Below are 12697 nucleotides of genomic sequence, written 5' to 3'. Positions count from 1 at the left end.
ACTTCCAATTCCAGATTTTAAAAGTGCAGTATTTCAGGGTGATGAAGTTAAATGTCAGGATGTGGCCATGTGAGTGGATTACGGAGGGAAGCGGAGAGCAAGGCTTTTGAAGGAAAGGAGGTTAAGGGACTGTTAGGTGTTGAACAGTATGTCAGAAGGTAGGTGAACCTGATCCCAGTGTTTGTCAGGAATGTGAATACAGCTGGTGCAGCTGTGTCTAAGGGAGTAGAGGGAGTGACTGAGGAGTGATTTTAAGATGGATGAAGCTAAGGGTGGAACAGCCTATCTATGCAATGCCTCAGGCTTCAAAGAAGATAGAGTTTAGAGTCGGCAGCACAAACCCTCTCCTGATGCCACCCAGCCCCGTGGCCTCAAAATAGGAGGCCGTAGAAGCACAAGTGAACTCTGTAAGTGAACTTCAACTCCAGACTTGAAGGGGAAGTAGTACCTCAGAGAAAAGCCAGGTTTCAGTTAAGGTAGGGTGTGCAGGACCCTTAGAAAAATATAGAGGATATGAGTAGTTTTCAGTAGTAAGAATTTCAAAAGCACAGTGAAAGGATGACTTGAGGATTAGCATGAGAAAGATGGGGCTGCTGTTTCAGGAGGAGAGAGCTCGTTGGATGCTGGTAGGAATTGGGAGGCGGGGATCAATTGCTGAACAGGTATAATGACGATACTTCTACAAGGAACTTGCCTTTCCTTGATTCAGCCAAGAGCTGCAGTTTGGTAGCCCTCCCCTCCCCTCCTCAACTCCCCTCTCTCCATGTAAGGACTTGTCATGATTTGCTTTTCCTGGGGAAATTGTTTTTAATACAGTAGTAATAGGTAATTACTTCTCCAGATCATGTGAATATAAAATTACTATTTCAATCTCTGCTCACACCACTTAGTAAACATAATATGTTGGTGATAGAGATTAATAAAGTCATTGTAAGCAGATTTTCTATTGAGAAATTAAAACTAATGTGAAAAATTATTTTAAAAGGCACAAGAGTAAACGTCTTAAAACCCCATTCTTTGTTATTTTAGGAGCACAAAAACAGAATGAGGTTCTAAAATTCTGCGAAGAGATGTACTTTCAGATTGCTAGGTTATGAATTGTGGTTTCTTGTTTGTCATTTCCTTTTAGGAAGGCACTGCTGGCTAGAGCTGTGCACTGTTAGTGACCCCGGCTTTTTCTACACTGACAAAATGAATCAAATTACCTTCAGATCTTTCCTGCAGTAATGGCAGAGAATAGGGGCATGAGAAATCAAAAAAAGAGCTAGGACAACCAAGAACTTGTTATTGCATGCATTTGAGTGTGTGTGTCTGTGTGTGTGTGTGTGTGTGTGTGTGTGTGTGTGTATTTACAGAATATACCGTTATTTCACCATTATAATAAAGCCGTATTGCCAAAACATGAGTCAGTAAAATCTGGAAATTCAGGCTTTGAATCATTCTTTCACCCTTTGCCAGTTGACTACTTCATGCAAAATTCTATGCTGGAACTAAATAGCATAAACTGTCTTATTAACCAAGCAACAAACTAAGCCGTACTCTTTTCTCTCACAGATTGCTCTCTTTCTGGTGCATACTTCTTAAGGACCCATAATTATTAATATTTTAGATCAAGAGCTCTTCCCTGCTGGACTAGAGTTGCAAGTAGGAATAAAGTGATTACAGATCAAGAAAAATGTCAAAAAAGGGATTTTAAGAGTGGATGATATCATCAAGAATAATGAAAATAAATTTTGTAAAGATCAACTATAATTCAGATAATCCACCAGTTGATAGTAGCGAGTTCATACTCTTTTCCAAAACTTCAGAAAATATATCACAGAATTTATATGAGTAATAAGTTATTCGAAGTATATTTCATATATGAAAATTGAAACCTTTATCAATATCAGCTAAACCAAAAAATAATTTCTATTTCCTCTAGCCAAAGGAGATTTGTGAAAGTTATTTCCATCTTTTTTAGGGACTACTCCCCTCTGTACTTCTAAGAGATGGATTCACTAAATAAGTTATCAGTTCCCACACATTTATGGGGTTTGTTGAATGATTATAAAAGGAAAGATTTAAAGTATGTGTGTAGGCGTGTATATACATGCATGTCTTCATATATTCATACACATGCATACCATTATTTGTTGAGTACTTTCCATGAAGCCATGAGTTCAAGCAGAGGGAGTAAAAGCAGCTTGACTGTGATGGATAGGAAAAGTGTGTAAATCACACCTAAAGCACAAGCAACAAAATAAAAAATAAACAAGTGGGACTACATCAAACTAAAAAGCTTCTGCACAGCAAAAGAAATGATCAAAAAAGTGAAAAGACAACCTACAGCATGGGAAAATATATTTGCAAACCATATATCTGATAAGGGGTTGATATCCCACATATATAAAGAACTCATATAACTCAATAGCACAAAAAAACAAATAATCCAGTAAAAAAATGGGCAAAGGACCTAAATAGACATTTTTCCAAAGAAGATATACAGATTGCCAACAGGTACATGAAAAGATGCTCAACATCACTAGTCATTAGGGAAATACAAATTAAAAACCACTATGAGATATTAACCCATGCCTATTAGAATGGCTATCATCAAAAGGACAAGAGATAATAAATGCTGACATGGATGTGGAGAAAAGGGAACCCTTGTGCACTGTTGGTGGGATTGTAAATTTGTACAGCCACTATGGAAAACAGTATGGAGGTTCCTCAAAAAATTAAAAATAGAACTACCATATGATCTAGCAGTTCTACTTCTAGGAATATATCCAAAGGAAATGAAAACACTAACTTGAAAAGATATCTGTATCCCTGTGTTCATTGCAGCATTGTTTACAATACCCAAGATGTGGAAACAACCTAAGTGTCTATCAGTGGATGAATGGATAAAGAAGTAGTGGTATATAAATATTTATATATACTGTGGAACATTATTCAGCCCTGAAAAACAAAGAAATCCTGCCATTTGTGACAACACGGATGGACCTTGAAGGCATTATGCTAAGTGAAATAAGTCAGATGGAGAAGGACAAATACTGTATGCCCTCACTTATATGTGGAATCTAATCAAAACAAAACAAAAACTCATAGAAAAAGAGAGAACATTTGTGGTTACCAGAGGTGGGGGCAGTGGGGCCAGGAATTGGAGGAAGGTGGTCAAAAGGTACAAACTTCAGTTATAAAATAAGTACTAGGACTGTAATGTACAACATGGTGACTGTAGTTAACGCTGATGTATGATATACAGGAAAGGTGTTAAGAGAGTAGTAGATCCTCAGAGTTCTCATCACAGGGAGAAATTTTTTTTTTCTTTTCTTTTTATTGTGTCTATATGAGATGATGGATGTTAACTAAACCTATGTGGTAATCATTTAACAATATATGTGAATCAAACTATCATGCTGTATGCCTTAAACTTACACAGTGATGTATGTTAATTATTTCTCAATACAACTGGAAAAAAAGAAAAATGTGTAGTAGGTAAGGGCCTGGTTTCCTGGGAGTATTTGAAGGTGGACACCAATTCCCATACAGAGCTGACGGGGTCTGATGGGGTGTTCAGGTGCAGCTAGCTGGAGAATTCATCTAAGGAGGGAATAAAGCGGGGGGGGGGCCCCTGACCAGAAATGCCCAGCATGTTCCCATGGCCTTCCTGGGCCTGGAAGCGCTTATTCCTTGTTCAAAACCAAACTCAGATGTCACGTCCAAGCCTTTCCTAGATGTAGGAAGACTTAGATTCAAAGAAAATGAAGCAGATAATTTAAAAAGCAGTCATTAACTCTAAGGAAAGGAAAGGTAATCGTAAAGCGTCACTTGGCTCAGTTGTGTCCAGTATTTAGATAGTCACAATAAGGAAAACACAAAGTATGGATTTCAAGGGAAAAAGAGAAAGAGAACGAATGAGAGAGAATTGTCTAGGGAGGATGAAGCAGGGGAAGTAGGGTGTGTAAGAGAGCTATAAGTCTTATCTACCATGATAGGAAGTCAGTAGATGAAGTCTGAAGTTGATGAGTCAAGAGGTATTATTTAAAAATACAGAGAGATAGTTAAGATGGTATGATTAGATGAGTGGAGAGGTATCAAAAGACTACATTTTATGTTAAACTTTTGACGCTATTTGGCTTATATTGGCATCTAATATCATGATAAAATTTTTTAAATATTTTTTAAAAGAAGCCTTTCCTGAACTCCCCACCCTCCCACCTTGAGCCTCTGTGCTAACTGTATGTAATAGATGCCACACATCTGCCTCCCTTCCCAAACTGGAAGGACTGTCTCATTCAATGCTATATCCCAGCAGCCAAGCCCAGTCTCTAACACCTGATAAGTGCTTAGCCCCAACGGGGAAGAATGGATGAATGCGATTACTAATGGGACGAACCAGCTGAATGACTGGAATTGGGGCATAATGTTAAGTCCTTTAGGAATAGGAACCGCATTTATAACAACTATAACAATTGCTAATATAATAAATGTTAATAATTATTATTGGATAGCTGAAAACCCCCACACTTCCATCCCCTAGAACCTGGATTTTAGCAGGCCATGACGTTTCACCCTGTGGCATGCCTACTGGGTTTGTCGCTTACATTCCGCTTCCTACTCTAGCCTTCTAACCAGACCCTCCTCACTTCATGCCTAAATGACTGACAGAGACTAGCTTAGTCTTTCTATGCCTCAGTCTGTCTCTACTCTACCCCACTTTCCCCCACTGACCCCCTCTACCACCCCAAACATTCCTGCATCAGGGCTAGTCTAAACTTCTCAATACTTGACTTTTGTCACATTCCCCTTCAAGAACCACGGTGACACCTTACCCTCTGGAGTCCAAAGTTCTCTTCCTGATCTTCCAGTTCCTCCAGAACCTGGCCTCCCTGGCCCATCCCACTTAATTCCCATACCTCCCCAGAGCCCACCATCTCGCTGGTCGAGCCAATCTCATTATCACATCACACTCAGTCCTACCTCCTACCTCTTATTATGCCAGACTCCTCTTCCCCCGAAAAACCAGAGCATCCCCATGGCCTGGAAATATAATTTGACTGTTGAGACATCTACAAAGAAAATAATCTTCACGTATTTAATCAATAATTTATTGCAAGACTTTTCTACTATGGAAGTAACCTCAGATTCTCCTCCATATTAAATCAACATTCCTAAAAAGAACTGCCTTTAAAAAGTGACATTATTGTTTCCTCTACCAATGAATATAGCTTTCAATTTTGATAGATTAATAAAATGGACCTTATATAAACTGTGCTTCTAAACAAATAATGGAAAAGCCTATATTTTAAAAGAAGCGTAGACAATTTTAAATACTAGTTTTCTTTTAATTTCGAAAATTTTTTTCCTGCTTTCATCCTGCAGTCTTAAATATGTCTTAATTTCTTACTAAATGATTATTTTCTCCTTCTCTTTAACTCAGTCAGACCATTTTGAGAATTCATTTGATGAAGTATTGAGGGGTCTAATTGTTTAATGGGCAGAAATTAGTCCCTGCAAGAACACTTTAAAAACTGGCAAATACGAGGCATAATTACAAATTCTTTAGAAGAATCTATTTTTGTACAATAGGTTAATTGGTTATAAGTAGACAGCACTGACCACAATTTAAACCCAGCTTCTAATTTCGTCCATACTTTTTTTTTAAACAAATATAAGTGGCTAACTGTGATCAAATTAGTCCCATTGAAGGAACAATTGGCTACTTATCCCTGATTTTCAAGATTGAAGTGGTCTAACGCACCTGCACTTAGCTTCCCACCAGCATACTGCCTACAGATCTAGAGTTATTTCCCAAAGTTGTCAAAGCCTTGGCTCATGATGGGAACTCTGTAGTCAGATGACCAATGTGTAGTTTAGATTTCTTTGGAAGATTGAAGACAAATTTTAAGAAAATTGAAGCCAAAACAGATATAGATTTGCCTAAAGAGGAAAACTGGCTTGGGGCTGGTTGATCCAGATAATTGCCTCAACTCTCTGCACTTCTCCCATATAGATGGCTTGTTCATTTATGTGGTTATAGAAAGTACTTACTCTTCGTTCCTTTTCTTTATTTTAGTGGTGCAATCTATGCATTGACTTGGTGGCATTTACCAGTGAAATATTCAAGGGAGCGGTTTTCCAGTCATTGGATGGAATTATTGTCTCAGCTAACTGTAAGCTACGGAAGATCTTCACTTTAAAATACAAGCCTCAAGACACTGCTGATAAAGATGGTATGTTGAAGTTGCTATCAAGATTTTTAAATTCTCCAATATGTTTTTAAAATTAGACATGTCTTTGGATAGTATGAGTACATGGTACTGATTTTTTAAATTTATTTTATTTTATTTTATTGTGAAAAGAACACAATATGAGATCTTTCCTCTTAACACATTTTTAAATATACAATTATTATTATTGACTATGGGTACAGTGTTGCACAGCAGATGTCTAGAGCTTATTCATCTTGACTGAAACCTTTATGCCTATTGATTAATAACTCCCCCACTTTCCCCTCCCCTCAGCCCCTGGAAACCACTGTTCCACTCTGATTCCATGAATTTGACTATTTTAGATATAAGTAGAATCATACAGTATTTGTCTCTCTATTATTGGCTTATTCCACTTAGCATAAGTCCTCATGGTTCATCCATATTATAGCTTATGTCATTCTTTAATCTGGATCATGTGTTTATTTTTATTGTAGCTGAATGTCACAAAGATATTTTTTATTTTTGTGGTTATTTTTCTCGTTTGTTTATGGTAGCACTACCATCTGAATTAGTCAGTGTTCTTAGTTGTAAGCAACAGAATCCTCTCTAGGTAGTTGAAACAGAAAAAGGACTTATTTCAGGAAATTAGCCAGCTCATGGAATCTGAAGGATATCCAGAAAATCAGGCCTGGAGGCTACAGCCAAGAACAAACCCAGCCCCCACCACAAGACTGCTCCAAGGAAGACCCCAATAGCCACTGCCACTGAGCAAAGACTCCATAAGTCACACTGTAATGCTGGGCTCTGGGTTCCAGAATTTCTATTACTGTGGCCCTTGAAAATTGAATGTCTTCTTCCCTGCCACCCTCGCCAGAAGTGGATTTCTTCTTCTTCGTGTTTCTCTCTACTGAACAAAGGCTGACATGCCTGTGTCTGATTTGTAGAGCCTAGGTCACGTGCTGCAAGAGAGGCTGGCAAAGCAAGTGTCTGATTCCTAACTAGGGAGATAGGACTCATTGTGTAGGAAAGTCACCAGATTAGGAAGGGTATTCAAAAGATGTTGAACATCCAAAAAGCTCTACAGTTGCCCACGATACTATCTTATTACTCTGTGTACATTTTGTGAAGTCATTTGGGAGAGGTTATATTTATATACTAATTTTCTAATGATCATGTTAAAATAGAAAGATGGTTGAGTTATTCCTCATATTATTTCTAGAAAGACTGGAAGTATATACATTAATTATTCATTATATGAGTAATAAATATATTCTGCAAGTAACTAAGCCATCTAGAATTCATAAGTCAGCACAAACTCTGCTGCTAAGATAGTCTTAAACAACTGAAAGTATTGAGGGAATTCGGATGCTTCCTTTTGATTTTCGTCTGGGATTATTTTTAACAAAATCAATTCTCTTAGAAGCCCAGGAAACAGAGCTGCCCATAAGATGGCAAAGGTGATTTCTTAGAAGTTTGTACGTAGACTTTAAACTTGTGCTCCATCTGGATGAGTGTCTGAGAAATCCTTCCATGGTTCATTCTGTGGAACAGAACACTGTGCCTATAAATTTCATTTGATAATAAAACATAGCAGTGCATTAACAGCTCCCCAGATCACAAGCCAGGAAGTGTGGCCATTTGTCTTATGTACCACTTAAAGGCTATACAAGAAAGTGAAAGATTTCATTTAAAAAAATAGCACACAGCTGATAAGAAACATCAAAATTTATAGAAATATATGTGCATTCTACCTCAGATCATAGGAGATGAATCATAACCTGATTAATATTTTTAAATAAATGTAAGGAAAAAAACAAAATCAAAAGTTGGCAGATTAAATACCTGTTTTTATCTCTGATCCTTCGTCAAGCCCCACTAAAATTATAATATGGGAATAAAAGAGGTGTAAACTCACCAGGATGAAAAGGAGAAAACAACAGACAAAGATGTTCATAAATTTTGTAAGATTGAGGAGTGAGTGACAACTGACTTAGAAGAGCAGAGAAAGCTGAAACTTTGGGGTTTACAGAGAGGTTTGCTAATGAGATTTCAAAACGTAGAACCTCAGAGGGACCCAAGAATTGGCAGCCCTAGGTACTGCCAAGGCAGTGGTTAAGGGATGTGGTTAAAAACAAAGTGATGGTTAAAATTCTGTATAGGTTGCTGTAGGACCAGATCCCCTTTCCAACTCCATGTAACGAGGCAACAGGAGATTTATTCTCTGGAGAAACTGAGCCAGAGAGCTTCTGAATGCAAGTACATCAAGTACGTGGTAGATAGACACCAAAACTAATAGGAAGAAGGAAATAGATACGATAAGGAATGGATATGTTTTTCTCAGAGTTAACAAAAGATACTGCATCTATAAAATAAGAATAATTTGTTCCTACTTTACTTCAATAAATCTTTTATTGAAGTTCATTATATTGTACTATATATTTATAATATTTATTATATTATACATTATATTGTAAATGTTATTATATTATAAACTTCTTATGTACATATAGACACATTCACAAATAATAAATGTGTAGCTTGAGGAATTACCACAAAGTGAGCACATTTCTGTAACCACCACCCAGATCAAGAAATAGAACATTTCAGGTGTCCCAGAAGGCCTGCTTATGTCCCCTCCCAGTCATGACACTCTTCCTTCTGAGAGGTAACTCTATCCTGACTTCTAACACCACAGATTAATTGGGACCTGTTTTGTTTTGTTTTCTTTTGTTTTTGAGGAAGATTGGCCCTGAGCTAATATCTGTTGCCAATCTTCCTCCTTTTTTCCTTTGTTCTCCCCAAAGCCCCAGTAGATAGTTGTATGTCATAGTTATATATCCTTCTAGTTGCTCTGTATGGGATGCCACCACAGCATGGCTTGATGAGCAATGCATGGGTCTACACCCAGGATCCCAACCGGCGAACCCCGGGCCACTGAAGCGGAGCACTTAACTGCTATGCCACCAGGCCGGCCCTGGGACCTGTTTTCAAACTTTATATAAATGCAATCATATAGTACATATTCTTTCATATATGCATACTTTCACAAAACATGTTTGTGAGATTCATCTATGTCGTTGCTGATTTTCAATACTGTGTAGTATGCCATTTTATGAATATACCACAATTTAGTTATCCAGTTTAGGCTATTTTGAATAGTGCTGCTAGAATCATCCTGCATTTCTCTTGGAGCATCTATGTAGGCATTTATTTGGATATTTATTGAGAAGCTGAATGAATTACATACTTTAGCATTATTAATTTCAGTTATTATATTTTTTGATTCTAGAATTTCATTAGATTCTTTTTTATGGTTTCTATTCCTTAGCTGAAATTCTGTTTTGTTATCTAATTTCTCAGATATATTAATTAAAGTTATTTTAAAGGCCACAGCTCATAATTTCAATAGCGGGCTCTCCTGTGGATCTGTTCCTATTGCCTGTTTTTCTCTTGGTCTTGTCTCCTGGTGTGCCTGATAAGTTTTGAGTGAATGCTGGACATTGGGCATGAAAAACTATAGAGATATTTTGAGACTTTGTATTGTCTTCCTCTAAAGATATAGAACCAAAAACATAAAATAGAAAGCTCAAAAGACTGAAAATAGGATGGAAATGTTAAGAATATTAGAAGTTAGTCCAAGAGGTCCACCGTCAGAGTAAAGGATTCCAAGATGAGAGACTAGAGAAAAAAGAAAGGATGAAATAGAAGATTTCCTGAAATTGAAGGCTCTGTGTTTTCAGATTGACATAGCTCATCAAAAAAAGACTCACCATAATGTAATTTCAGAACAGTAGGGAAAAAGAGAAGATCCTTTAAACCTTCTAGTTTTTTTTTTTTTAAATACATGTTATGTACAAAGGATTAGGAATAAGCATGATGTCTGACTTCATACGGCAACATTAGGTGGTAGAAGACCTTGAATCTATACCTTCAAAAGTCTAAGGAAAAATTATTTTCAACTCAGAATTCTACACCCATTCAGTCTATCAATTAAATGAGGGCACCAGTGAAGATATTTGCAGACATGCAAGGTCTCCAAAATTTATTTACTTACATCCTTTCTCAGAAAAGATCTGGAAGATATTCTCCAATATTAAGATTAATTAAGAGTAAATAAGAAAAAAGCATATATGGGACCCAACAGAGGATTTCATCCAGGAGAAAAGCAAAGGAAATTTCTAGAATTATGGTTAAAGGAATTCAAAGGATGACATTTGTGCAGCATATCTAGAGGACAGTCAGTTCAGATTTTAGCAGAAACATGGAGGCTTTCAGGAGGAAAGTCTCCAGGAAAAGAATGTATCTGATAAGAGTATGATGTGTTTGAACGTGGAAAATAAATCAACTGTGATTTTTACAGTGCTAATGGGGGGTTTAGGAGGAATTAATGTTAGGAATGAAGAAAACCCGTGACAAAGCAGTGATCAACTCCAAGGAAAACAAAAAGTTGTATAACAGTAGAAATGTAATCGTGGTATCTCATGTGGCTCAGATGTACACAACCTTTTTTTTTAATAGACTGTTTTTTAGAGAAATTTTAGATTCACAGCAAAATTGAGTGGAAAGTGCAGAAAGTTTCCATTTGCTCCTGTCCACATGCATGCACATTCTCCCCAACTATGACCACCCACACCAGAGTGGTACATTTGTTACAATTGATGAGCCTAATTGACACGTCATTATCACCCAAAGTCCATAGTTTACATTTGGGTTCACTCAGTGTTATACATTCTGTGGGTTTTAACAAATGAATAATGACATGTATATACCATTATAGTATCATACAGAATAGTTTCACTGCCCTAAAATTCTTCTGTGTTTCACCTACTCATCCATCTCTCTCTGTTAATCCCTGGCAACTGTTGATCTTTTTACTGTCTCCATAGTTTTGCCTCTTCCAGTATGTCACATAGTTGGAATCAGGCAGCATGTAGCCTTTGGATTGACTTCTTTCACTTAGTAACATGCATTTAAGGTTCCTGAGTATCTTTTCATGGCTTTATAGCCTGTTTCATTTTAGCACTGAATGGTATTGCATTGTCTGAATGAACCAGTTTATTTATCCATTCATCTACTGAAGGACATTTTTAGTGGCTTCCAAGTTTGGGAAATTATGAATAAAGCTGCTATAAGTATTCTTGTGTGGACATAAATTTTCAACTCATTTGGGTAAATACCAAGGAGCACGACTGCTGGCTCATGTGGTGAGAGTATGTCTAGTTTTGTAAGAAACTGCCAACTCTTCCACAGTGGCTGTAACATTTGCATTCCCACCAGCAGTGAATGAGAGTTCCCATTGCTCCACATCCTTGCCAGCACTTGAGGTTGTCAGTGTTCTGGATTTTTGCTATTTTAATAGGAGTGTAGTGGCACAACGTTCTTACATAATCTTAATAATGTAAAATGTTGAAGGATAATTTGTCCCAAAATTATGAAAAATCATATTTGAAGGATGTGGGGAAGGAAGGAAGGTGGCATGGTGGTTTAACAGTGCCAAATCCTCTTTTTTCCAAAATAGAATATCAGCGATGTTACTTAAAACTATTAAGTGCAGAAATGTCAGTATAAGGCTACTATTTATAAATGTAGAAGTAAATACCAGAAGGGTTAGAAGATGTAGATGAAAGGCTTGAAAACAGTTGTCTCTGCATTGCAGGACTGGGGGATGAGTGAGCTGGGAGGGCAGCAGTTAGGGAGTGATGGTGTGATTTTTTTTCTCATAATTTTATAGTACTGTTTGAATTTTTGAAGAATATACCTGTCTTTTGTTTTATAATTAATTTTTTTAAGTGAATGGATAATGTGTAAAAGATCCCAGGAACAAGCATTGGTGTGATTTCTCTCAGGTTTTTAGAAGGCTGAAAAGAAGCCTTATGAATATGGCATATTAGATTACCTAAACTGTTCTGAATAGGGATTGGGGAAGCATGCCATGGTTCAGGATACTTCGCGTATAGCCCCGTATTCCTTATTTAGCTGCCAGTACTTAATCTTGTATAAGTATTCACCCTATCTTATGCTTCAGTTTCCTCATCAGTAAAACGAGGATAATAGTTGTTCCTTGGTTAGATAAATACCATCATTATATTTCCAGTAAAAGCATAATATGTGTAAACCAGGTACATCTTGGAGAAATTGAATTGATATTCTAGAGCCTAAAGATATGGTTTAATGTTTCCATAGTCCATTGCTGTGATCATGTACCAACTTTGTGGTTTTGTGTGAGTTCTGAACGTCCTTGAGCTTTGTTTCCTCATTAATTACTTTAAAGTGGTTGTGAAGATCCAGTCAAATACAAAAATATATGAAAAGACATAGACTATAATACAGTGTGTAGATAGATGCTAAATCTCTGTTTTCTATACATCAGGCACTGGGATGCACACAGCCCCTGCTTCGAGGAGCTCAGGGTCTCCCAGGGAAACTTACATGTACATGTAGATTATTGTACCTGGTGGAAACTTCTCTAATGGGCTTAATAAGCAGTGAGAGGAGAG

At 37.1% G+C, this 12697-nt stretch overlaps 1 protein-coding gene across 9 annotated transcripts in view; it reads left to right on the top strand.

The window, feature by feature from the left end:
• CFAP20DC (CFAP20 domain containing) overlaps window positions 1-12697 on the top strand; it is a 226793-nt gene that overhangs the window by 97783 nt on the left and 116313 nt on the right. For all 9 annotated transcript variants that reach the window (XM_058562112.1, XM_058562095.1, XM_058562100.1 and 6 more), the window contains one exon: window positions 6065-6221. In XM_058562112.1, coding sequence (XP_058418095.1) covers window positions 6065-6221 — 157 coding nt within the window. The remainder of the gene's footprint in view (window positions 1-6064; window positions 6222-12697) is intronic.

Source organism: Diceros bicornis, chromosome 2, assembly GCF_020826845.1.
Source record: "Diceros bicornis minor isolate mBicDic1 chromosome 2, mDicBic1.mat.cur, whole genome shotgun sequence".
Lineage (NCBI taxonomy): Eukaryota > Metazoa > Chordata > Mammalia > Perissodactyla > Rhinocerotidae > Diceros > Diceros bicornis.
Note: the sequence above shows the minus strand (reverse complement) of the source record. Positions and strands in the feature narration are given on the sequence as shown.